Genomic DNA, 25,131 nt, shown 5'->3' with positions numbered 1-25,131 from the left:
GAGACAACAGACTGCCACCCTGCTGTGTTCACTGAGACAGAAGACCTACCTGCTGTTTCCATCAATCGCCGTGCCGACAGAGCAGTCTCGCCACTATTGTAAAAGGGACACTTCAATCCTATGTGAAACATCCTCTCTGGGGGTATATAACCAGTCTGTGCACCTCACTTCTTTGGTGCCCTTTCTTCGGGAAGAAAGGCCCCGGGTTATAATCCTCAGATTTAAGCTCAGAATAAACTCACCCAAATTTTCATTTATAGATTGGTTATGGATTATTTTCGTCGACACAGATCTGCAGTGTTCCTGGCTTACAAATATTATGCCGGCTGGCTTCCCTCAGTACACTTAGGTGTTGGTTCAAATTACATCTGCCCAGAACAGCTTTCCTTGAAAGACCTTACTAAAACAGCTCCTCCAGAACAACCTGTGTCCTAGGCTTGATATTTCTTCATAGCATTTATCAGAACTGACCTTCTATTGTGTATTTATTTTACTCAATCTCCTGCACTAGACTGCATGCTCCTTAAAGGCCATGACTTTGCCTGTTTTGTTTATTGCTGTGTCCTCGTGCCTGGCACAGTGTAGATACTCAAAAATATTTTTAAAGGAATGGATTACTCAACATGGAGTTGGGGATTGAATTCTGCCACAATACTGTAAGATAAATGTCCCCCTTTTTTTTTTGCCAAAAGCAGGACTCACCCTTTGTAAACTGGATTGAATATACTTATTATATCAAGAGAAGTAATTCAACAGAAAAGAGAAAACAAGGGCTCTGTTGCTAGGAAACTAAGAATTTGTTGCCAGCAAACCTACTCAAAGAGAATTGATAAAAGTTTTGACAAAAAGGAAATAACAGAAGGAAACATGTAACATCAGGAATTTTAAAAAAGGAATAGAAAGGGTAAATATATCACCAAGGGCCTGGCCCCGTGGCTGAGTGGTTAATGTTCCACTGGCTCTTCTTTGGTGGCCCAGGTTCAGGTTCAGATCCCAGGTGTGAACCTACTCCGCTCACCAGCCATGCTGTGGCAGTCTCCCACATATAAAATAGAGGAAGAATGGCACAGATATTAGCTCAGGGTTAATCTTCATCAAGCAAAAAAAGAGGAAGATTGGCAACAGATGTTAGCTCAGGGCAAATCTTCCTCAGGGAAAAAAAAAAGTTTTAAAATAAATAAACAAATATATCACCAAATATAATAGGCTATTCTCCATTTGAATTTTAAAAATTATGTTTAGGGACCGGCCCCATGGCCGAGTGGTTAAGTTCCCGAGTTCTGCTTCAGCGGACCAGGGTTTTGATGGTTCAAATCCTGGGCACGGACATGGCACCATTCATCAAGCCGTGCTGAGGCAGCGTCCCATATGCCACAACTAGAGGGACCCACAACTAAAAATACACAACTATGTACAGGGGGGCTTTGGGGAGAAAAAGGAAAAATAAAATCTTAAAAAAAATTATGTTTAATGGTTGAGAGCAAAAATGACAGGTTTACCTGATGGGGTTCTCAATGTCTGTATAGGTGTTGACTGTCATTCGCTGTTAGGGAAATGTAAGCTAAGGCCATCATTATATACCCCCACACACCTGACAGGATGGCCAGATTCAAATATGACAGTGCCAAGTGCTAGAAACGACATGGAATGCTGGAGCGTTCAGAGACTGCTGGTGGGAATGTAAATTAGTACAGACTTTCTGGAAAAGTCTGGCAGTTTCTTATGAAGTTAAACACAAACTCAACATGATTCCTGGGTATCTATCCTACAGGAACAAAAACTTATGTTCACATAAAATTGGGTACACAAATGTTCATAGCATCTTTATTCATTTCGTGAAACACTGGAAACGACCCAGATGTCCGTCAACAGTGAACAGACAAACCAACCATGGGACTTCCATACCAAAGAACACCACTCAGTAACAAAAAGTAAAGCTATTTATACACCCCCTAAATTGGATGAATCTTAAGGGCATTTGCTGAATTTGCTGAGTGAAAAAAAGTCTACCTCAAAGGTGACATACTGTATGATTCCATTTTAATAGCGTTCTTGAAATGACAAAATTAGAGCGGTAGAGTACTATCAGTGGTCACCATGAATCAGGGTTGGGAGGAGAATGTGACCATAAAGGGGTGGCACAAGGATGTTTCTTTGTGTTGGCACAACAATTCTGCATACTGATTGTGGGGGGATTTACAGAAACCTATATATGTGATAAAAAATTTTTTAGAACTCTACAACAAAAAACAAAACAAAACAAAACCTCACACAAATTAGTGCATGCAGAAACTAGTGAGATCCAAATAAGGTCTACAGTTTACTTAACAGCATTGTACCCATGTCATTTTATTCGTTTTAATTATGTAGTATGGTTATGTAAGATAATATCATTGAAGAAGCTGAGCAAAAGTACTCACGATCTTGGTATATTTTATATGTGAGTCTAAAATTATTTCAAAACAAATTTTAGGAAAATCCTATTTAAGGTGTTTTTATAAACCATGTAATGCTACTTATAAACTTGGATAAATACACCCAAATATGCTGAATTACATTTATGAATATATTCCTTTTTCTTTTGAAGTGCATAGTGGACTGAAAGAGATGAATTTAGAGCCTAAGAAATGCAAGAGCTAATCACAGATATGAGGTGGGCACAGAAAATCCCTGTGTCATATATAACATTAAAATTTAATCGATCTTGAGAAGAGCCTACTTTAAAACTATGGAATCATTGAGAAGATGGCTCAAGGTAGCCTGTCCGAAAATGGACATCAGGTGTATAATAAGTTTAGACTCATGATGGAAAACTCAAGAATACATCATTTTCATGAGGCTTCTTTGCTTCAGAATTCTCCGATGTTTTGCTAATGCTATGCCACACTGAGTGTGTTCATAACAGTTTTATTTCTGTATGAATTCATGAGAAATGATGAGGCAGAATGTATTGCTGAAACCCTGCCATATTCACTGCCATCTGAAAATATTTCTCCAGCATGAGTATCAGACAACTATTGAGATTTTATTTCTAGGCAAAGGGTTTTCCATGATCATCATACTGCTCCTAATATGTATGAGCTCCCTGATGATGTCTCAGGAACAATGATGAAACAGGCTCTTTATTCCCGCAGACGGCTTTCCTAGTCACTCCCTTCATAAGATTTATCTTAGTATATACTTTTCAGACATAGAATTACCTAGAAATGTTTCTTCAAGCCTTTTCTGCATTGAATGTATCAGAATTTTTTTCCCACATGTTAATTTTGACATACAAAGTGAGGTAATTGATCATGAAGGCACTAGCACATTGTCTGCATTAATTAAACTTCACTCTGATGCAAATTCCACAATTTCCCAAGGGTGAAAATCTAGCAACAGGCTAATCTACACTGACTATATTCGAGTAGGCTAGGAGCACAGTGATGTTTAATGAGCTCACCAAACTATCATGGTTTGTCCCCTGCACAAGTTCACTTGCATGGAATGAGTTCAGATTCTCTGCAAAGGATTAAGTACCTTGACTTATACATTTCTCATATGTATTGTTGTATTTGTAACAAGGCTTGACAAATGAAAGGTTACCTCCAATCGCTGAATCCATAGGGTCTCTTTGCTAAGTTCTTTGATGTAGAATGGGTACTGAATTCGTGTTGAAGGCTTTCTCACAACAATTGCATACATACAGTTTGTGTCCTGTGTAAATTCCCTGCTGGGTAAGGAGACTGATACTGTATGAGTAGGACTTTCCACAGTCAGTACATATAAAGGAAGTCTATCCTGTGTGAAATCTCTGATGTTGTACAAGGCATGTTTTCTTCCTGAAGGTGTGGCCACATTCATTACATTGTTAGGGTTTGTTTCCATTATGAGTTTTCTGATGTACAAGGAGATTTCTCTTTGAGGAGAAACCTTTTCCACATTCGCTGCATATAAAAGGTTTCTCTCCTGTATGAGTTCGCTGATGAACGATTAGACGGCTTTTCACAGTGAAGCCCTTACCACATTCGTTGCATGCATAAGGTTTCTCTCCAGTATGAATCTGCTGATGTAAAATGAGCTCAGTTTCTGTGGCAAAGCCTTTTCCACATTCGCTGCATATATAGGATTTCTCTTCTGTATGAATTTGCTGATGTACAATGAGATAGCGTTTCATGGTGAAGCCTTTTCCACATTCACCGCACATAAAGGGCTTTTCTCCAGTATGAGTTCGCTGATGTACCACAAGATTGCTCTTAAAGGCAAAACCTTTTCCACATTTATTGCATATATAGGGTTTCTCTCCAGTATGAGTTCGCTGATGTAACATCAGTCCACTATTCACAATGAAACCTTTCCCACATTCACTGCATCTGTAAGGTTTCTCTCCAGTATGCGTTCGCTGATGTACAACCAGCCGACTCTTCAAGGGGAAGCCTTTTCCACATTCACTGCAAATGTAGGGTTTCTCTCCAGTATGAGTTCGCTGATGTATGATGAGCATGCTTTTCACAGTGAAGCCTTTTCCACATTCGCTACATACGTAGGATTTCTCTACTGTATGATTTCTCTGATGTACAATGAGATTGCTCTTCCTGGGGAAGCCTTTTCCACACTCATTGCATACATAGGGTTTCTCTCCTGTATGAGTTCGCTGATGTTCAGTCAGACGACTCTTCATGGTGAAACCTTTCCCACATTCATTGCATATATACGGTTTCTCTCCTGTATGATTGCGTTGATGTATGATTACGTAGTGCTTTGTGGTGAAGCCTTTCCCACATTCACTGCAGAGGTAGGGTTTCTCTCCTGTGTGAGTTCGCTGATGTATGATCAGCATGCTCTTCCCAGTGAAGCCTTTTCCACATTCACTGCATACATAGCATTTCTCTCCCGTATGATTTCGCTGGTGTACAATGAGATTACGCTTCCCTGGGAAGCCTTTTCCACATTCACTGCACACATAAGGTTTCTCTCCAGTGTGAGTTCGCTGGTGTTCAATCAGGCGGCTCTTCATGGTGAAGACTTTTCCACAAAAACTGCATACAAGGGATTTCTCTCCTTTATGAATTCTCTGATGTTCGTTGAGCCTGGATTTTCTGGAAAATACTTTTGCACATATACTGCATCCGTAAGGTTTCTCTCCTGTGTGAACTCTCTCGTGATCAGTGAGCTGAGACTTCTTAAAGAAGGCTTTCCCGCATTCACTGCATACATTAGCTTTCTCTGTTTCATGAGTTCTCTGATGCTTAATAACTTGGGACTTACTGCTAATGGGTTTTGTACTTACAGGGAATCTAACTGCAGAATGAAAATCTTCATGCTTACCATGCAGAAATGATTCCCCATCTCCATTAAATTTAGTTGAGTTCTTAATTTCATAGCTTTTGCTCTGGTTGACTAAACTTAAATTTGATTTCAAAGTTTTTATATAGAACTCGAACATGTCATGATTTTGCCTGAAAGAAAAATGACTTTTGCTTTGAGGAACAATACTTCCAAATGCATTGTCTTCGTGGCGTTGTTCCCCACCTTTCAGCATTCTTTGACTTTCCCAGTGACCCTGCAGATGATTAGCAACTTTGCCAGTTTCTAGGAAAGAAAAGAACAAAGAATCCTTTCATTATCTTGTTTAGAATAAAACCATTTAAAAAGTTCCTTGGGGGGGGCTGGCCCCGTGGCCAAGTGGTTAAGTTCATGTGCTCCGCTGCAGGCGGCCCGGTGTTTCGTTGGTTCGAGTCCTGGGCACGGACATGGCACTGCTCATCAAACCACGCTGGGGCGGCGTCCCACATGCCACAACTAGAAGGACCCACAGCGAAGAATATACAACTATGTACCGGTGGGGATTTGGGGAAAAAAAGGAAAAAAAAAAAAATCTCAAAAAAAAAAAAAGTTCCTTGGGGGGTTGGCCTGGTGACATAGTGGTTAAGTTTGTGTGCTCCACTTCAGCAGCCTGGGGTTCACAGGTTTGGATCCCAGGCACAGATGTAGTGCCACTCATCAAGCCACGCTGTGGCGGCATCCCACATAAAATAGAGGAAGATTCACCCAGATGTTAGCTCAGCAACAATCTTCCTCACACACACACAAAAAATTCCTTGCTGTTTTAAACAAAATGGTACTTTAGTGACAACTTTATTAACAGTATAACAGAAACGCCATGTATAAATGCTCCTTATTTCTTACACATTGGTAAAAACACAGTAACATAAACAAACCAAAAGGAAAAGACAGTACCAATAAGGTTATACAGGTGACAATCTATGTAGATTTGGCTGCTTTCTAAGTAGGAACTTGCAAAAACTCAGGGACAGTAAAATATAAACAAGTCATTGTTAGCAGCAAATGACAGGGTTTGGAGGAAACCATTCCACAGCATTTAGAAAAAGAGCAGATCACAGAGGTGGAAGAGACAGCTGATCCAAGATGATGAGGGTTGCGTTTGTTCACTCCAAAACTATTTACTGAATGGCTCCCTTGTATCGGACACTATGCTAGTGTCTGGAATATATAAAATATGCCTTACTTTCGCTGCTCTTAAATCTACTTAGGGAAAACAGAAGAAAGAAGAAAGAAAAAAAGAAGGGAGTTGGAGATTGTTCAATGTGGTTTGAAGGAGCAATGGAGATGGTGGAAAGTGGAGGGAATCAGGATCTATTTCCATAAAAAAAAGACAAGGTTGGATAATGGGTTCAACGGGAGGAGTGGTTAATGAAAGTGAGGAAAATCAAGGGTTGCTCTGCTAACTATTTCTTGAGCCACTGGGCAGAAGTATCTCCAATTGAGATGAAGAATATTACTGAAAGCAGAATGTGCAGAAACAAGTACGTATTGTGAAACATAAACTTGGAGATGATTATTACATATAGAGTACAGACATCAAGATCTGCTTGGAGGTATAAATGGAGATAAAATGTGGAAATAATCAATATATACCTAATATTCAAGAAGAGGATGGGGCGATATGTTGTCGGGAGAACATGTAGAGTGAAAGATGATGACGGTACAGAACCAAGGTTTTAGACCGTCCAACATTTAGAGTTTTGGGATTCTCTGAGTCCATTTAGAAGAACCAAATTCTGACTATAGAGATCAGGGTAATACGCATACTGAGGTGTAGAGAATAAATACATCTGCTACCTAGCAAGCAAGAATGTAAGGTCTTCAGAACTTGGATTAAAGTGAGCTGAGACAGACTCTTGCATCATAACACTGTTCCTAACTTTGCCCTCTGTAGACCAACATCACACCAACTTCCCCAAAACATCAGTCATATTTAGTGGACAACTCGTATAATCAACACTCCAACCTTTACTCTAGCTGTGTCATGGTATCATATGTTCCATTCATAATGAAATAGGGCAACAATGATTGTTAGCAAATCTTGCAGCTGGCCAGTGTACCCTGCAGTCATCTTCACAAGCTAGTGCTAATGTGCTGCTCGATGGGATATGAAACTGTCACCCATTTCAATCACATTCTGCATTCAGTAGAGAAGTCATATCCAAATTTTTCCCATTTCAAAGTCCCTGATATACTGTTCCCTCACCTGCCACCAGCAGCATCTACCTTGGGAATTCTACATTTATGTCTCGGCTGGCAACAGTTAGGTTGTACAAAAGGACAGACTTCCTCCTTTAAGACCAAGGTAGTGTCAGCTTTACCTTCAGTTTTTCTTGGAACATCTGGCCGTTCCTTATTATTACTATACTACTGCCACCCAGGTGAAACGTAGGGCAACCTAGAGCTACAAAAATACACAACCAACCAGCCCTCCCCCATGCTACCTCAATTACTCACATGTCAAATCCAAACAGTCGGCCTAGCAACACAAGTGGACCTCACTGTGACTATTCCACTGATCTGTGTTTCCACTCCACTGCTCTCCTGTAGGTACCGTCTCACACTGGCTTTTATTTGGCAGACTTCAGGCCACTCTTGATAGTCAGCCCCATGGCCTGGCACATTTCCTGTTTCACGCCTTCGTTTCTAATTCATGGTGTCACCTTCCTAACTCAAATGTAGATATACCTCTTACATATCATGCTGTCATTCCCATTCTGACTGTACAACCATGTACTCTATTTCCTCCATATTTCTAAGTTAATCCCTTTATTGTTCATTTGTACAATCACCTTCAGTGAGGATTTAATCTCACCCAAGCAGAGGTCTGGCTCTTGCCCTCAGCCACTGGGAGGTGTTCTCTAGGCCCCTGGAATGTCTTGCCTGGTGGGAGTGTCTTTGTTTGCCTGAGATCTTTGGCCACCAGACAGTCTAACAATGTGATTTATGATGGAGGCTCTGGGTGCTGCCATATCACTTCCAACCTCTGGACCTTCAGAGGACTGGAGACTACAGGTATTAGCCCGACTTCAGGAGGGGCTAGAAACTAAAGCTCAGCCATATGGGCAATATGTGATTGAGCCCCAATAAAAACTCTGGACACCAAAGACTCAAGTGAGCTTCCCTGGTTGGCCATACTGTCTGTGTGTTGTCACACATCATGGCTGGGAGGAGGTAATGCTGACACTGAGTCTAGAAGCACCATGTTGGGACCCTTCATGGACTCTATATGACCCATGAATTCCACTCCTAGGTATATACCCAAGAAAAATGAAAACATATGTTCACAAAAAAAGTTATACATGAATGTTTATAGTAGCATAGTTCATAAAAGCCAAAAAGTGGAAACAATCCAAATGTCCATCATTAGATGAATGGGTAAATAAAATGTGCTCTCTTCATACAATGGACTATCATTTGGCAATAAAAAGGAATGAAATACTGATACATGCTACAACATGGAAAAACTTCAAAAACATTATGCTAAACGAAAGAAGCCAGACACAAAAGATGACGTATTTTATGATTCTGTTTATATGAAATGTCCAGAACAGGCAAATCTACAGAGGTAGGAAGTACATGAGTGGCTGTCTATGGCTGAGGGCTTGGGAAGAAACATCTTTTTTAAGTGATGAAAATCTTTCAAAATTGCTTGCGGTGATGGTTACCTAACTCTGTTAATATACTACAGAGCACTGAATTGTACGCTTTAAGTTGGCAAATTGTAAGGTATGTGAATTATCTCAATAAAGCTGTTAAAAAAACAAGAATGGGAAAAACAAATGATTTAGGGGAATGAATACAATGCTAACACCTAAGATGAACCAAAGGAAAATGAGAAATATCAAATGTATGAAGGCAGTAAACTGAAGCAGACATAGCTGTGATTTAGGCTGGAAATGATGAAGGACGCACAACAGTCTTTTCTAGTTCAACAGTCAACAGAGACAGGAGAGACTTCAAGAGGAGCACTCCATAGGGAGAGAACATTCAAGATAACACCCGCGTGGACAGGATAAGATACACAGTACCAAAGGAGAATCTAACATTAAAATGGATGGTGGGAAAGGTTTTTTGTGGAGGGACGATGATTCCTATTCATTACGCAGGAACTTGGAAATCCAGGCCAGTAAAATATCTACAACGAAAAGTGTATGCTAGACAATATGAAGGAAGATATCGATTGGGAGTCCCAGCCAGAGAACAGAAAGAGCTTAATTCATTAGACTGAAGGAAAATTTTAAGGATTAGGAATACAGGAGAGAAAATGGAAAACAAAATCACTGAAGAACCTCAGAGTCAGGGAGAAAGAGACACTAAGGAACCGGATTGATGCACAGTACAAGACTAGGTTACAATATTCAAGGATGACACGGATGTTAGGAAGGGAAATCAGTATTTCTCAATGGAGCAGGAAAGTGCAACAGTCAGAAAACAGTGATGAATTCAGAGATGTCTCTTTGGAGCGAAGCCTGGGAAGTGGAATTTCATAGCCAGGGAGGTGGAAGGAAGAGGGACAGACATTATGACAGGGTACAAAGAAGGGGAAGGTGATAGAACCCCAGGAAGGAGAAAACTAGGCACATAAACAAAAATCAAGATGTAAAATAAAATAAGCAAAGATCAGATCTCAGGAGAGAAAAAAGGGGTCTATTTCCCTCCAAAGACCTACAGGAAAAGTTCTGTCTCTGTATCTTCAAACCCCCTCCCAGCCTTCTCTGACTAGAATACCACTTCCTGGGCGCCCACCTTGCTGGTTCTCTTACTCACCTGGACAGGTTCGACTGTGGATTTCATCTTCTGTTGTCCACGGTTCTTCCCCTCGTTCCAACCTGGAGAGTGCCTCTGGTTTGCTGGCTTGATACCCTGCTTGTGGGAAATGACGGAACATTTAGACACAACAGTTTGGGCTGGGACATGTCAGGATGGGAGAATGTTATGTTTAAAGGACCAGACAGTTTTCACATCGGCAAAGAGGAGGCTTCTCTCTCAGGGGAGGACACATGTGACAGGGTGATATATATTCACTTTTTGCCCCCAGTTCCTGGCACAGAGCTCCTACAGCCCTTGTAATTTCCTAAATCAAAGGCAGGATAGGAGTATCTTTTGTTAAAGTATTTTGTCTAAGTCCCAATTCCTCACACAAGAACTTCTAACACCCTTGGACTCTCAGAGTGCTGAGTGTCTTCTGCGTGCTAATGAGATGACTGGTGGCTGGGCGCTCCTAGGTAACTTGAGGATGGGGGTCATTCAACAGAAAAACCAGGGCGTGATCAGAAGGTTGGAACCTTTAGCTCTAACTCCCCGTCCCCCGCAGGGAGGGAGGGGACTGGAGATTGAGTTAATCACCAATGGCCACTGATTTAAGCAATCATGCCTACCTAAGGAAATCTCCATCAAAACCCCTCCAACAACCCGGTTGAGAGAGCTCCCAGGTTGGTGAACAAGTCAAGAGGCTGGGAGGGTGACACGCCTGAAGAGGGCATGGAAGCTCCATGTTCCTTCCTCCATACCTTGCCCTGTGCATCTTTCCCCTGTGGCTCTTCCTGAGTTTTATCCTTTATAATAAACTGGTAACGGTACGTAAAGGGCTTTCTGAGTTCTGTGAGCCATTCTAGCAAATTCTCAAACCTGAGGGGAAGTAGTGGGAACACCTGATTTATAGCCATGTCAGATAGAAGTGTGGGTACCGTGGGCACCCAAGACTTGCGACTGGCCTCTGAAGTGAGGGCCGTCCTGTGGCACTGAGCCCTTAAACCTGTGGAATCTGATGCTAATTCTGGGTAGCTAGTGTCAGAATTGAATTTAATTGGAGGCCACCCAGTTGGAACCTGGAGAACTGGAGAACTGGGTGTTGGTGTAGAAAAAACCCACACGTTTGGTGCCAGTTGTGTTGGTAGTAAAAACAGTTCATAGCACATTATACTCTTTTATCAGGAGCCAGAGGAAGAGACTCTGCCATTCAGAGCACTGTAGTGACTTTGAAGTGTAAGCAGCTGAGAAAGGAAAGGCCACTGACTGGGGACCCTCTGGGTGACACAGGGGAGCTGTCCTTACCCACTGACACCAGGTTGCTATAGTTCTCCAACATCACGTCCCGGTACAGGTTCTTCTGAGCAGGGGCCAGGAGCTGCCACTCCTCCCAGGTGAAGTCCACAGCCACATCGTCAAATGTCAGGGTTTCCTGTAATAACAGAGTCCTGTTTAATATGAGTGTTTCTCTTTTGTTGATTCATAAGGAACATAAAGGAAGTTGTCCTGCTCATATTAACCACAACTCTGACACCAATTCCAACGTGTGCGTGTGTTTTCAACAAACCACCAAGCAATTCTCTGAAATCAGGTGGGTGTCCTACAATTCAACTCAATTCTAACACTATCTACTTGGAGATAGCATGAGATCCCACAAGTTAAGGGCTCAGTCCCACAAGACTGTCCCCTACCCCTACTTCAGACTCCAAATGCAAGTCCAGGTTGTCACCTGTGCTTCTAACCAGCTACAGATTGGAGTTCCAACAACCCGCTCCTTGGGTTTAATTAATTTGCCAAAACAGCTCAGAGAACTCAGGAAAACAGTTTACTTATTGTTAACCAGTTTATTACAAAAGGATATGATAAAGGATACAGATTTCATCCAGAGAGGACATGCATAGGGTAAGGTATGTGGGAAGGGGTGTGCCACTCTCCCAGCACCTGCACATGTTCACCAACCCAGAAAGCTCTCTAAACTCCAGATCGTTGGGATTTTTATGGAGGCTTCATCACACAGGCATGATTGACCATTATCTCTCTTTCTAGCTCCTCTCCTCTCTTTGGATAATGGGGGATAGGGCTGAAAATTCCAAGCTTCTGTTCATGGCTTGGTCTTTCTGGTGACCAGCCCCCAACCAGGAGCCCACGAAGAGTCACCTCAACAGAACAGAAGACTGTCCTGTCACCCAGGAAATCCCAAGGGATTTAGGGGCTCACTGTCAGGAACCAGGGTCAAAGACCAAATACTAGAATAAAAGATGCTCCTAGTGCTTTCACGTAGGAAATTATGAGAGTTTTAGGGGCTCTCTGCCAGGAACTGGGGTCAAAGACCCCTATTTACAAGGGTTTTAGGAGCCCTATGACAGGAACTTCAGGCAGAAACCGATGTATATATTTCTTATTATTTCACAAAAAGTGAAAGTGTATCTTAGATACACTGAAGAGAAAATTAGTGAACTGGAATATGCATTTTAAAAAATAACCAAAAAATGAAGCAAATACACAAAGAGATCGAAAATCTAAAGGAGAGTTCAATAAATATGGAGGATAGAGTGAGGTCTAACATATGCCTGTACATAGTTTTTGAAAGAGATTATAGAAAAGCAGAGAAGCAAAACGAAAATCTCAGGAGGAGAAAATATCAGAACTGAATCAACCTCCTATAACTCAGATTGAGAAAGTCAGCAAAGCCAGGCAGGAACTCTGCATCTGGACACGTCAGACTGCAACTGTGGAACAGCAATTGCAAAAGTCGGATGATAAAAACAACCAGAAAGAAAAGACACATTCCCATCAACAGAAAGACCAAATTTACTGAAATAAACAGAAGCCCCCAAATATTATGATAAATATATATTTAGTCTTCGTCCCTGGTTCCTGGCACACGGTTCCTAAAACCCCTGGAATCTCCACAGTGATAAGAGTCTTCTGTGAGCTAATGAGAGGACTGGTGGCTGGGGGTCCCTAGGGAGCTTCAGGATGGGGGCTGGTGGCCAGAAAGACCCCAACCTCCAGGGAGGGAAGAGGGACTGGAGGTTGAGTTCAATCCCCAAGGGCCAGTGATTTACTCAATCTACATAGTAAAATCACCATAAAAACTCTTAAACAACAGGTCTGGGAAACTTCCAGTTTGGTGAACACACTGAGGTGCTGGCAGGGTGGTGTTCCTTGAGAGAACTTCCACACCCCCTCCCCCATACCGTGCCCTATTCATCTCTCCCATTTGGCTATTGCTGAGTTGTAGCCTTCATAATAAACCAGTAAATGGAAATAAATCGCTTTCCTGAGTGCTGTGAGAATATGAGTCATCTGGCAAATTACCAAACCAGAGAAGTGGGTTGCAGGAAGCTCCAAATTTAGAGCTGGTCATAAGAAGTACAGGTGACAACTTGGGACTTTCGAGTGGCACCAAGAGTGGGGGCCATCTTGTGGACCAAGTCCTTAACCTGTGGAGTCTCTGCTGCCTCCTGGTAGTTATTGAGTTGAACAGCAGGACAGAATTGAGTTGAGTTGTAGGACACCCAGTTGGTGTCCGGAGAGCTGAGGATTGGTAGGTGTGAGGAAAATACCCACACATCTAGTGTCAGAGATGCTATGAATAAAAACAGGTCAGAAGTATGGAGTATCTTCAATGTCCTGATCTTGTGGCCCGAATGACACCATGGAATGAATTGAGACCTGCTTGTAACTGAACCACCAGATCAGGGAAAAAGTTATGAGACCACCTCTCCCCATGTTCCTGTACAGATTACTACATAAAGAAGAGAGCAGACGTGGCAGAGGCTGCAAATTCTTAACACCAGTGATTTTATCACATTCTGAATTATTTCATGTGAGATGTAGATCCTTTGGAAAAACAAAAACGTAGGTTCCTATCTAATTTCACGCTCAAAAATATCTTTTCCTGTTTCAAGTCCTAACCATAAAACAAAGGATCTATAAGAGCAATACAGGCAAATGTGAAGTATATTCATGTCACAAGACAAAAACCATAAAAAAAAAATAGATTTTATGAGAGGAAAAATTAAAGCATCTGCATTGAAAAAGATATGGACAACCTAAGAGAAAAGTAACAAGAGGGGAAAATATTTTTTATAAATAAAAGAAAGGATCAAATATAGTAGATATAAACAACTCCTATTAATCATTAAAAAATTAGTTTTTTTAATGTAAAAATGATAAGAACAGGCATTTTGCATGAGAAAAAAATCTAGCTGGCCAACAAATCTATAAGGATTTCAACCTCACCCACGATGAGGAAAATGGAAAATAAGGCAAAAGAATATTGGACCATTCAGATTGTTTAAAATTATGCAGTTTGATAATATCCTGTTATTAAGTATTGGCAAAGATTTAAGGCATGGATGATCCCACACATCACTTACTATGTAGCAGGCACTCACCTAAATGCTTTATATAGTTTAACGCATTTTTTTGACTACGCCTATAGATAAATGGAATTCTATTTAGTTACCATTCATCAATCAATTACAGTCATTATTCCTTTAGATGCTTAAATTATACCATTTTAGGCCAACAGGTTATGCTCTTTGGAATACGATTCCATTGATACAGAAGATGTCCTAATAGATGTGTTTACGTACACAGATGTGTACATAAATCCAAAGACATTGTAAACTCATATACACATGCACACACAGGTTCAGTGACAGCAAGGACACACTACCAAACATTTGTTAAAGCAGTATGAGCGGATGAGGAAGAACGTCATGAAGAAGGAATTTACTTTTTGCCCATGTGCACTCTATCATCGGAAATTTTTTCTTTAAAATGTATCCAGGAGTAATTTGTGTAATTACAGAAAATAAAAGCAATAAAAGAGCAGGTAAGAACTGGCTTTGAAAATGGGAAAGGATTCCGCATTTTCTGAGATGGTGTGAAGTTATAAAGCAAACACCCCAGAACCCAATAACTCAAGCCCTTACCAGACAAAATCTCTTGCAACTGTCTAATGCCAATCTATACATTAATGCCAGTTCAGCCATCTGTTCATGAAGGACCATTTGAAAGCCATGCAACCTTCCATTTACCTAGACCATTTAGGTTTTATTCCTGGCTAAACTCAGACAGACACAAAGCTGAGTCCTTTGAGTGACCTTGCATCGGTCCCCTGAAAAACCGTGTCCACTGAGTTTGTTGGTCCATCCCGAGACGGGTCTCTGAGAAACCCTATAAAAAGTAGCACTAGGAAATCAGCTTCTGCCTTCATTAGCCTGCTGTTCAAAACACTGTCTACCCCATCACCTCTAGGAAGAAAATAAAATTACTGACAAGACCCAAGTGCCATGAAATCCTGACATTGTCCAATGAACCTGTCTGCTTCCCCCTCACAGTCATTGCATATCATATAACTTTGCATGATTCTCTTGTTGTGTTAGCTGTCAAAGATATTAGACACAAGCTGACAGCTAACATAACCCAGAGGATCCTTCAGTCACACATTGTGTTCCAACATTAGTCATTTGCTAGAAAGCATATAAGCTCTATATTCTTGACCCTTCTTTGGCATGATGCGGAAGTTAGAATCAAAGCTTATTTCTCTCTGGATATGAACCGATTTTTCACAAGCCTCTACAAATCCATTAGGGAATAAAGAAATGAATAAAACAAGACAAAAGTCACCTGGGCACTGATCATTGTCTTCTGTTTTGGGGAATGGCCAGCAACTGAGATGCTCTGTCTCTTCGGCACACACTGTAAATTTCTAGTTAGAAATTTCAGTCACCAGTGAAAAGTGTGCCCAGAAATGACAATATCAAGGTCCTGGATCCTCCTCTTTCTTCATTCATTTCTTGTCTCCTGCCAGGACCTGTGGGCTGAAGAGCAAAATTACTTGCAGGGTTACATTCTCTCTCGCTGTGCACTCACTTGAACACGTGGTCTGCAGTATTTCTGTCTCTTTATTTGGTTCCCCAGAGGGTCATACATCAGGCTAATGAAACATCAGACCCCAAACGAGTGAAAGTAGCCTGAATGTGAAAGGGAAAGTGGGAAAGGAGAATAGCAGCGCACTGTGCCTCAGGGGCAGGTAATTTTTAGAACAATTATAGAAATGAGGCCATATGGATGGTGAGGAACAGATTTTTTCTTTAAACTCTGTTACCCTCATACCTTATTAAAAGTCTTTATATACCCTGTTTATACACACACTTCAATATGAGAAACAATGAGCACACCGAAAAAAGAAGAGAGACAGAAGGAATATAAGCTATAAATATAAATTTCAAAAATATAAATGCTGGGAAAACAGCAGCCTTTTATACTCACATATAGAACCTGAAAGAAAATACGCAGTAAACTTGCAGGAGGAAAGATAAAAACAGAATCTTAAATTAAAAGCTTATGAATTGTAAACATGCTGAATCGTTCATCTTCCCCAAAACTTTCCTTCCTGCGGGTTCAAAAGGATGAGATGATGTGGGGAGCCAAAAGGAATCAGAAAATTAGTCGTGAAGGAGGGATTTGCACCTGAAACTTTCGGGGAATGTTAACGTTCAGCAAGTCTGTTCCAGTAGCCGAAGTCTGAGCTCAACACACGTCCCAGCCAGGACTCCTGAGCCTCCGAGCCTTCTGCGGCCACACATCTCCGAACAAAAGACAAAGGCCACCACCCTGCCTGATTAACACCGAAACCAGACCAGAAACACACGGACACTGCCCTCCGTTAACGGTTCCTCGAATACTGAGCTCCAAATTATTCCAGAGCCCGAACCAGATGCCATATGCAATGACAAACACCACCCCACCAGTTGTCAATCACCTACAAGAGGAGTGACCCGCGAAGACCCTAAACCCTGACCTCGGGACTCCAGGTGGTCGATCTATTCAGACCTTTAATTACTGACCACCAGAGCCCCCCATGGTTGACCCCAAAGACACCCCGATCACAAACACCCAGTACAGACTCCTCTCTGCTCTCCTCCAAATACAAAACCTGCCCTGCGCTACCTTCATCGACTCACAGGAGCCATAAGCTACGCAGGTGCCGACAGATCGCCTCCTCTCCCCGCCTTTCCTACAGAGAGAGGCACACACTGACCTGATTCCCTCCTGGACCTGCAGCGGCCTCTTCTCACCCTAACTTACTTCCCTAAACTTCTTTCAATTCTGCTCTTCTCGCTCAGCCCTCTCTCCGGAAAGCGTCCGACGAGGGGCTGCTACGTTTCTGCCGCGTTTCTATGGACAACGGAATACGGGCTTCCAGCTTTTCCTTATGAGGTAATATACTCGCGCCGCCATGGCCTCGGCGCTCTGGAGGCCGCCATCTTTGGGACCCTAACGTACAGCTTGGCGGCCGCTTTTGCGTCAGTGACGTGACGGTGAGAGACCGCTACTGAAACTGTCCCATTTTCCCGCACCTCAGCCTTTAAAGGGAAATGAAGAGGTTTTAGAGGCTCGAGCTCACGCAAGGCAGACATGACGTGGAGGTAACCTGCGAACGGTCAGGGCCTCGTTGTAGGGGACCGTGAACGGCTCAAAGTTTTCGAAGGCCAGAGCCCATTAGGACCCGAAGGGCGCAGCGTACATTCCCAGCGGCTTTTAAAGCTGTGATGTCTCAGCTCGGTGGGAAATTAACTTCTGAACACGTCGATCACTAGTCTAATTGCGAAAAGATTTAGAAGTCGAATAAAAACTTCAGCACGCTTTAGCCCTGTGGCGCTTGCGCCGTTAGGCGAGGGCCCCATGGGCGCGGCCATCTTTGAGGAGGTTCGGCGTCCGTACGGAACAAGCGCGTTCCGGGGAGCTCAGCGTGGGACTGGCAGGTGGCAGTGCCTTTCGAAGACTAACAAGGTTTGGAAAAGCGAGATGATATGGGGCATGCAGCGATCCCAAAGTGGGAACAATGGTCGTTGTGAGCCTCTTCCCAGCCTCAGCCCAACCACGCCACTTGCCTGGCCCAAGTACAGAACATGCTACATCCTAGACAGGATTAGAACTGCCTTCTGTCACTATAGTCTGCATTTTACGAATAGAACCTTAGTGTACGTACTCTTTTTATCTGGCTTCTTCCACACAGCATAATTGTTTTGAAATTCATTACTGTTTTTAATATCAGTAGTTCGCTCCCTTTTGTTGCTTAGTATTCCATTGTATGGGTGTTAGAAAACGTGTTGAATCATTTACCAGTTGGTGGACCTTCGGGTTATTTCCAGTGTTTGGGATATTGAACTGCTATGATCGTTCATGTGCAAAAAATAAAATCACCTCAAAGAACTGTACTTCCTGCAGTTCTGCACACCTCACCAAGAGGTCTTTGCCAGCCATCTGCAGGCCTACTACCCACTTCCAGCCCTGCTCCCGCTCATGTTTTCCTCCTCCACCCACCCCTGAGCTAGAAGGCTCACTCCCCCTGAGGAACCAGAGATCTTGAGAACACAGGCTGTGACACAGATGCCAGGTTCACCTACTTGCCTGCATTATGTTCAACCCCACAGGCCATTATAATTCTCAGAACACACCTGATACAGTCATGTGACCGCAGGTCAAAGCAGGAAGTCAGTTCCATCCTTCCTCGCTTCTCCATCATTACGGTGCTAGCCCAGTCTCTCACCTGAGAAACTAGAATTGTCCCTGTTTGCACCCTCGGCCTGTACTATCTCGTCTTCATAGAGCAGGCAAGGCGATCCTGGTAAAACAAATCAATCATGAAATTTTCCCATTCTCAATTATCTAATGATTGCATTACGGAATAAAATCTTGAGTACTGAGATGGCCAAGCTTAGCTGCTTAAAAATATATGTTGGAGTGAATTTACCTGATAATGCAGGATTTGTGAGGGAAATGTAAGACAGCTACTGCACAGCAAATTTCCATTTCTTGTTCTCTACGCAGGACTCAAATTTTGGCAGGATATCTTGATTGGACCAAGGGAACGACTCTGGAGAGAGGACAAGAGCCCCACTCATAAGAGTAAGAAGGAATGAAAAAGAAGGAAAATCACATGTCCGATTAAGCAGGTCACAGAGGAGATGGCATCTCTGAAATGATAGCGGCTGTCGAAGATGACACATCTGTGAACAAATAAATAGGTTTCTTCTCTAAGACATCCCCAGGGGACCTTACCTCCTCTCTCTATACTTTCCACCATCTTATCCAAGGGTTTCAAGATTTTTATTTTACTTATCCTGACAATCCTATTCCTTTTCTGCTCGCCTCCATTTATATTCAGACAGACATTGAGTCTAATAACACAGACATACAAAACTTTTTGACCAATTCCATTCTTTAGAAACTGCCTTCCGATTGCTCATTCTCTACAATGACAAAAGACTTTTTCTTTTAGTCCATTCACATTCATCTTCCATATCAATATATAGTTGTTTTAATTTTTTTATGTCATGAGGAATATATGCTTCTATAAACCAGCACCGTTCAACAGTCTGTTCTGTGATGACAGAAATGTTCTACATCGGTACTGTCCAATAACATAGTCACTAGCCACAAACAACTACTGAGCTCTTGAAATGTGGCCATTGATACTGAGGAACTAAATTTTTAATTTAATTTTAATTAATTTACATTTGACTAGCCTAGCCACATGTGGCTAGTGGCTACAGAATTAGTGCAAAACTATCGGGGAACGTGTAATCAATGTGGGAAGATAAGACATGGACTTTTTTTTAAAGCATTTGTATCCTGGATAACTTACACATTGTTAATAGGAGTCCTCCCCACCTCTCCCTTTCAAATAAATAATAGTCTCTTTAGGGAAAACTTTATTTTAGGATTTTTTTAACTTTACCTGATTCTAAATACAAATTCCTTGATCCAATTACTCCATGTCCATTTCACCTCATGCAGAGTTTACATACTCTGAGTACGTTAGATAGAGTATGAAGGTACCACTGACATGTAATTCACCTAACTCAGTGCTCATTCCACAAGGGCAGTGACATTTCTCTTTCTTTCACCACTGTGTGCTCAGCTGGTAGATTAGTAACAGGTACAAAGGAAGTACATACTTGATAAAAATTCGTTGAATGAACAAATAGATTCAGTGTAAGGCTATTGTTTCTTAGGTTCCTCTGAATAGTATCAAGTCCTGACAATTAATGATAGAGGTACTGGTTTTCAATTAATACTTCACACTGTCCTTGGAAAACTGAACTGGTATTATTTATGTGCCCCACGTTCCGTTAATCAGATACTGCTTTTTTGGACCAACGTCTTCTCCTAAAGTTTTCCATTTCTAGCAACATCCAGATCCAAATGACTTACCTCTTTCAATAATCTCAGTAATGTTTTTCTTCACTTAAATTATCTCAGGCATTCCAGAGATTAGCTGACAAAATTGAGCGATCGGTATGTATTGGTCCTGGGGTTAACAGATTATGTCTCTATATCAACACATATTTAACATAGGATGAGTTTATCAGGCTTTTCCTGTGTCTGCATTCATATGATTTCTCTCAGTACATACTTATCAGCTGTGTAATGAGCTAGAATGTTTTTGCTCAATCTGATTCTACGTTAATTGTAACTGACTTTCTTTCCTATGAGTTAAGACATAAAATGTGTTGGAATTGATCACTGAAGACAACCACATTTGCTACATTTATAAGGGCATTTTTTCCTCCATGCAGATTCCCTGCTATCTCCTAAGGGTGCACATCCAGCAAGAGGCTGTTCTGAAAGGTATATGTTTCTATTTGTTAGGAACTCACAGATATTTAATGATGTCTGAGGGGTTACAGAAGGCATTTGCATAATCACCGAGTTAACAGGGTTTCACTTGCATGTAAGGAGCTGCGACTCTGCAGAAGGATTTTCCACCTTCACTGTATCTACAGGTTTCTCCCATGTGTGTATCTTCTTATGTTTAATAAGGCAAGACTACAGGCAAAAGCTTTCCCACACTCAGTGCATTCAAAGGATCTCTCTCCTGTACGAGGTCTTTGATGGACAATGAGCTGTTGCTTTGTGATGAAGGCGTCCCACATTCCTACCTTTATGAGGCTTTCCCTCTTGTGTGAATTTTCTGATGTTTGATGAGATCCTGACTTCTGAGAATAGGATTTTCCAGTCACTACATACAAAGGGAGTCTTGCCTGTATGAACTCCCTGTTGTGATATGAAACCTGTCTTCTGGATGAAGCCTTGTCCGCATTCACTGCATATATAATGTTTCTCTCCAGTCGGAGTTCACTGATGTACAATGAAACTGACCTTCTGGGTGAAGCCCTATCCACAATTATTCCATATATAGGGTTCCTCTCCAGTATGAATTTTCTGATGTAAAATGGGACATGAGTCAATGAGAAAGGTCTTGCCACATTCAGCACATACATAAGGTTTCTCTCCTGTATGAGTTTTCTGGTGTTCAGTGAGCCTGAACTTTGCGGTATATGATTTCTCACATCTATTGCATCCATGGGGTTTCTCTCCCAGGTGAATTCTCTGATGTTTAGTGAACTGAGACTTCCTGATGAAGAATTCCCCACATTCAGTGACTATGTGGGGTTTCTCAATTTTGTGAGCTCTCTGAGGCTTAATAAACTGAGCCTTAGTGCTGATGGGTTTTGCAATTTCAGGCAATTTTAGTATGAATTTGCTCATGCTTTGTAAGGAGAAAGGATTTCCTATCTCCATTACACTCAACACGCTTCTTTATTTCACAGCTTGTGTTCTCATTGACTAAACTTAAATTTGATTTCAGAGTTTTTCCATGATTTGGCCTTAAAGGAAAATGATGTTGGTCTGGATGAACAATGTTTTCACAGGCCTTATGCTCATAGCATTGTTCCATTCTCTTTAGACATCTTTGGTTATGCAAGTGTCCCCACAAGTGATCATCAACATTTTCAACTTCTAGGAAAGAAGAGAACAATGAATGCCTAGGTGTGCATTGGCTCTTTCGTGTTGACTGCATGATCTCAGTATAAAAGACTTTAATAATGTTCCTTATTTCTTGGACATTGGTAAAAACACAATATACAAATATCAAGTGACAAAAGCAGTAAGTACACAAACAAGCTTAGATAATTCACAATGAATACATATAGATTTGGCTGCTTTCTAAATTGCACCTTGCAAAACACGCAGAGATAGGAAAAAACAAGATAGTCACTGTTAGAAGAGAGAGAGAGGTGGAAGGGAAACCTGATCTACATAGAGCTAGAAAAATCCAACACTCTTCCCACCCATCCACCATGCCCTGTCAGTTACTAATATGTAAATTCCAAGCAGTCAGCCCGACAATGAAGTTAATACTGCCTTAATTACTCCATTTACCCACATTTCCATTCCACTACTTCCCCCACAAATACTATCTAGTATTAGCCTTCACATGGCTGTCTTCAGGCCAATCTTTTGGCAGTCTCTCTCTCTAGATAGAGGACTATGAATTCAAAGATCTCTGTTTGGAGTGAGGCCTGGAAGGTGGAATTTCATAGCAAGGGAGGTGGAAGAAATAGACAGAGACACTGTGGCAACGGACAAAAAAGGAGGAGATCTGAGAAACCTAGGAAGAAGATTAAAGGAAAAACCTACAGTTTTTTCCTTCCTATGTGTTTCTTTCCTGTGAGTCTCCTTTACTATTCACACAGAACATTTTACTTCTGACACCTCTGGTCACCAAATGTGTGGAGGTTTTTCCCCACAACAAGCAATTCTCCACACACCAGCTGGGTGTCCTGCAATTCAACTCAGTTCTGATTCTATCTACTTAGAGATAGCATCAGATCCCACAGGTTAAGGATTCATTCCTACAAGACTGCCCCCCTGCATAGACAGCCACACACACACACACAAACATTTCAGATGCCAGTCATAAGCCCAGGTTATCACCTGGGCTTCTGACCAACCACTATAGAGTAGAAGTTCCAAAGACCCCCACCTTGGGTTCTATTAATTTGCTAGAGCAGCTCACAGAATTCAGTGAAACACTTAACGTTCATCAGTTTATTATGTAATAAAGGATACAGATGAACAACCAGATGAGGAGATACATAGGGAGAGGTCTGGGAGGTCCTGAGCACAGAAGGTTCTGTCCCAGGGAAGTTAAGGTGTGTCCCCCTCCCAGTGTGAATATGCTCACCAACCTGGGAGCTTCTCGAACCCCAAGCTTTTGATTTTATGGAGGCTTCATCATGTGGGCATGATCCATCATTAACTCCATTTTCAGCCCTTCTCAAGCGAATGGGGGGTGGGGCTGAAAATTCCAAGCTTCTAATCACAGCTTGGTCTTTCCAGGAACCAGTCCCTATCCAGGAGCCAGGCAGGAGCCCACCCAGAGTTGCCTCATTAGAACAAAAGACAGTCCTATCACCCAGGAAATTACAAGGTTTTCAGGAGCTCTGTGCCAGGAACTGGGGGCAGAGACCAAGATATATATTTTCTATTATCTCACAATAGAGAACTAGGCAAAGAAGAAAAAAAAAATCAAAATGTACATAAACAGGGATCAGATCTCAGAAAAAGAAAAAGGGGTGTATTTTCCCGTAAACTCCTACAAAGACAAAGCTCTCATATGGGAAGAAGGCTACAGGGAGCAGCTGTACAGATAGCCTCAGACTCTCTCACAGCCATGGCACCTTCTCTGACTGATTACAACATGATTTTCTCGGCTTCCTCCCTTGCTGGTTCTCACCCACTCACCTGGACAGGTTTGACTGTGGATTTCGTCTTCCATTGTCCATGGTTCTTCCCCCTGCTCCAACTTGGAGAGTGCATCTGGTTTGCTGGCTTGATACCCTGTTCATGGGAAATGACAGAAGAGTCAGACCCTGAATTGGGCTGGGACGTCAAGATGGGAGATTGTTCCATTTTAGGGACTATACAGTTTCACCTCTGCAAAGTGGTGGTTTTTCCCTCAGGAGAGGGAACTACATATATGCACTGTTGCCTGGAGCGAGAGAAGGGTCTGGGAATCTACCACTTGAAAGCACTGCAGAGACTCTGAAGCACTAAGCAGCTGAGAGGAAAGGCCACTGATGGGGCACCCTCTGAGTGACAGCGGAGAGCTGTCCTCACCCACGGACACCAGGTTGCTATAGTACTCCAACATCACATCCTGGTACAGGTCCTTCTGAGCAGGGGCCAGGAGCTGCCACTCCTCCCAGGTGAACTCCACAGCCACATCCTCCAACATCAGCGATTCCTCTAATAATGTGGTCCTATTTAACATGAAGTATTTCCCTTTTATTGATACAGATGGAACGTAAAGGATAAAGAAGGAACTGCTTATTTTTACCATATAGACTACATCAATACAAGCGTTTTTTTTTTTTTTTAAACTTTGTAGTAGAAGGAAAATACTATTGGAATATTCTGCAATTATATATTCAGTATTCCATTTATTCAACAAGGTAGACATTTCTATAATGTGTAGCCATTAAATCCTCTTGCTAACCAAGAGTCACATATATATATATATGAGCACTTATTTGCCAAACATTATACACATTTGGGTGATATCAAGCTTAATAAAACATACTACTACATTCATCAAGGGCCTTCCCAGATTTGGTGGATCCGAATTAACCATGTAAAGACAACAGATGCCAAAATTATAAGATACGACATGTTTAATAGTGTGTTTAAAATGTTGTAAGGAACAAAGTCTTTTAAAATGTCTAAAGAACAGAAAACGATAAAGAGACAGGCAGATTTGAGAAAAAAAGTATTTCTGAAAAAAGAGATACACGTGGCGTGCGAGCACACACACGGATGCGTGCATACGTTAAAAGCATATTAGAGGCTTTGAAGGGATCATTAGTGAACTAGAAATTACCCAAAATGCAGCACAGAGCTACTGCAGATAGGGAGAATGTTCCATAAAGCCATGATAATTCGCTAGAGGGACTCACAACCCACCAAAAGCTCACAGTTAGAGTTCATTACAGTTAAAGGATCAAGATTAACATCAACCAAGAGAAGAGGCGCAAAGGGCAGAGTCCAGGAAAGTTCCAAAGGTGGAGCTTCCAGTTGTCCTCCTGCAGTGCAGTTACTTTCTGGGCATAAACCTGTGACAGTAGGTAGGGAGTGCTGCCAACCAGAGAAGCTCACCTGAGTACTGACGTCCAGAGCCTTTCC

At 41.9% G+C, this 25,131-nt stretch overlaps 1 protein-coding gene and 1 pseudogene across 3 annotated transcripts; both read right to left on the bottom strand.

The window, feature by feature from the left end:
• Window positions 1-1,804: 1,804 nt before the first annotated feature.
• Window positions 1,805-17,405, bottom strand: ZNF432 (zinc finger protein 432). 3 transcript variants are annotated; one of them, XM_070499475.1, is made up of 5 exons: window positions 17,138-17,405; window positions 15,721-15,914; window positions 11,383-11,509; window positions 10,096-10,191; window positions 1,805-5,571 (listed from the first exon to the last, which is right to left on the bottom strand). In XM_070499475.1, the coding sequence occupies exons 2-5, from the start codon at window positions 15,733-15,735 to the stop codon at window positions 3,851-3,853; spliced, it is 1,959 nt and encodes a 652-aa protein (XP_070355576.1). In that variant the 5' UTR covers window positions 15,736-15,914; window positions 17,138-17,405; the 3' UTR covers window positions 1,805-3,850. The 3 variants fall into 3 exon arrangements, with proteins under 3 accessions (XP_070355576.1, XP_014687457.2, XP_070355578.1); XM_014831971.3 differs by having other exon boundaries at window positions 10,096-10,194; window positions 17,138-17,358; XM_070499477.1 differs by having other exon boundaries at window positions 15,721-15,907; window positions 17,138-17,267.
• Window positions 17,406-20,682: 3,277 nt separating this feature from the next.
• LOC106825267 (zinc finger protein 350-like) lies at window positions 20,683-24,187 on the bottom strand (annotated as a pseudogene).
• Between the last annotated feature and the right edge of the window lie 944 nt (window positions 24,188-25,131).

The sequence above is a fragment of the Equus asinus genome, chromosome 26, assembly GCF_041296235.1.
Source record: "Equus asinus isolate D_3611 breed Donkey chromosome 26, EquAss-T2T_v2, whole genome shotgun sequence".
NCBI classification, from domain to species: Eukaryota; Metazoa; Chordata; class Mammalia; order Perissodactyla; family Equidae; genus Equus; species Equus asinus.
The sequence above is the reverse complement of the archived record's forward strand: the minus strand, read 5'-3'. Positions and strand labels throughout refer to the sequence as shown.

Coding starts and splice junctions, on each gene's coding strand:
- ZNF432 (XM_014831971.3), bottom strand. Junction 10,195..11,382: donor TAGCAACCTGGTGTCAGTGG/GTAAGGACAGCT, acceptor ATTTCCCACAAG/CAGGGTATCAAGCCAGCAAA. Junction 5,572..10,095: donor CCACAGTCGAACCTGTCCAG/GTGAGTAAGAGA, acceptor TTTCTTTCCTAG/AAACTGGCAAAGTTGCTAAT.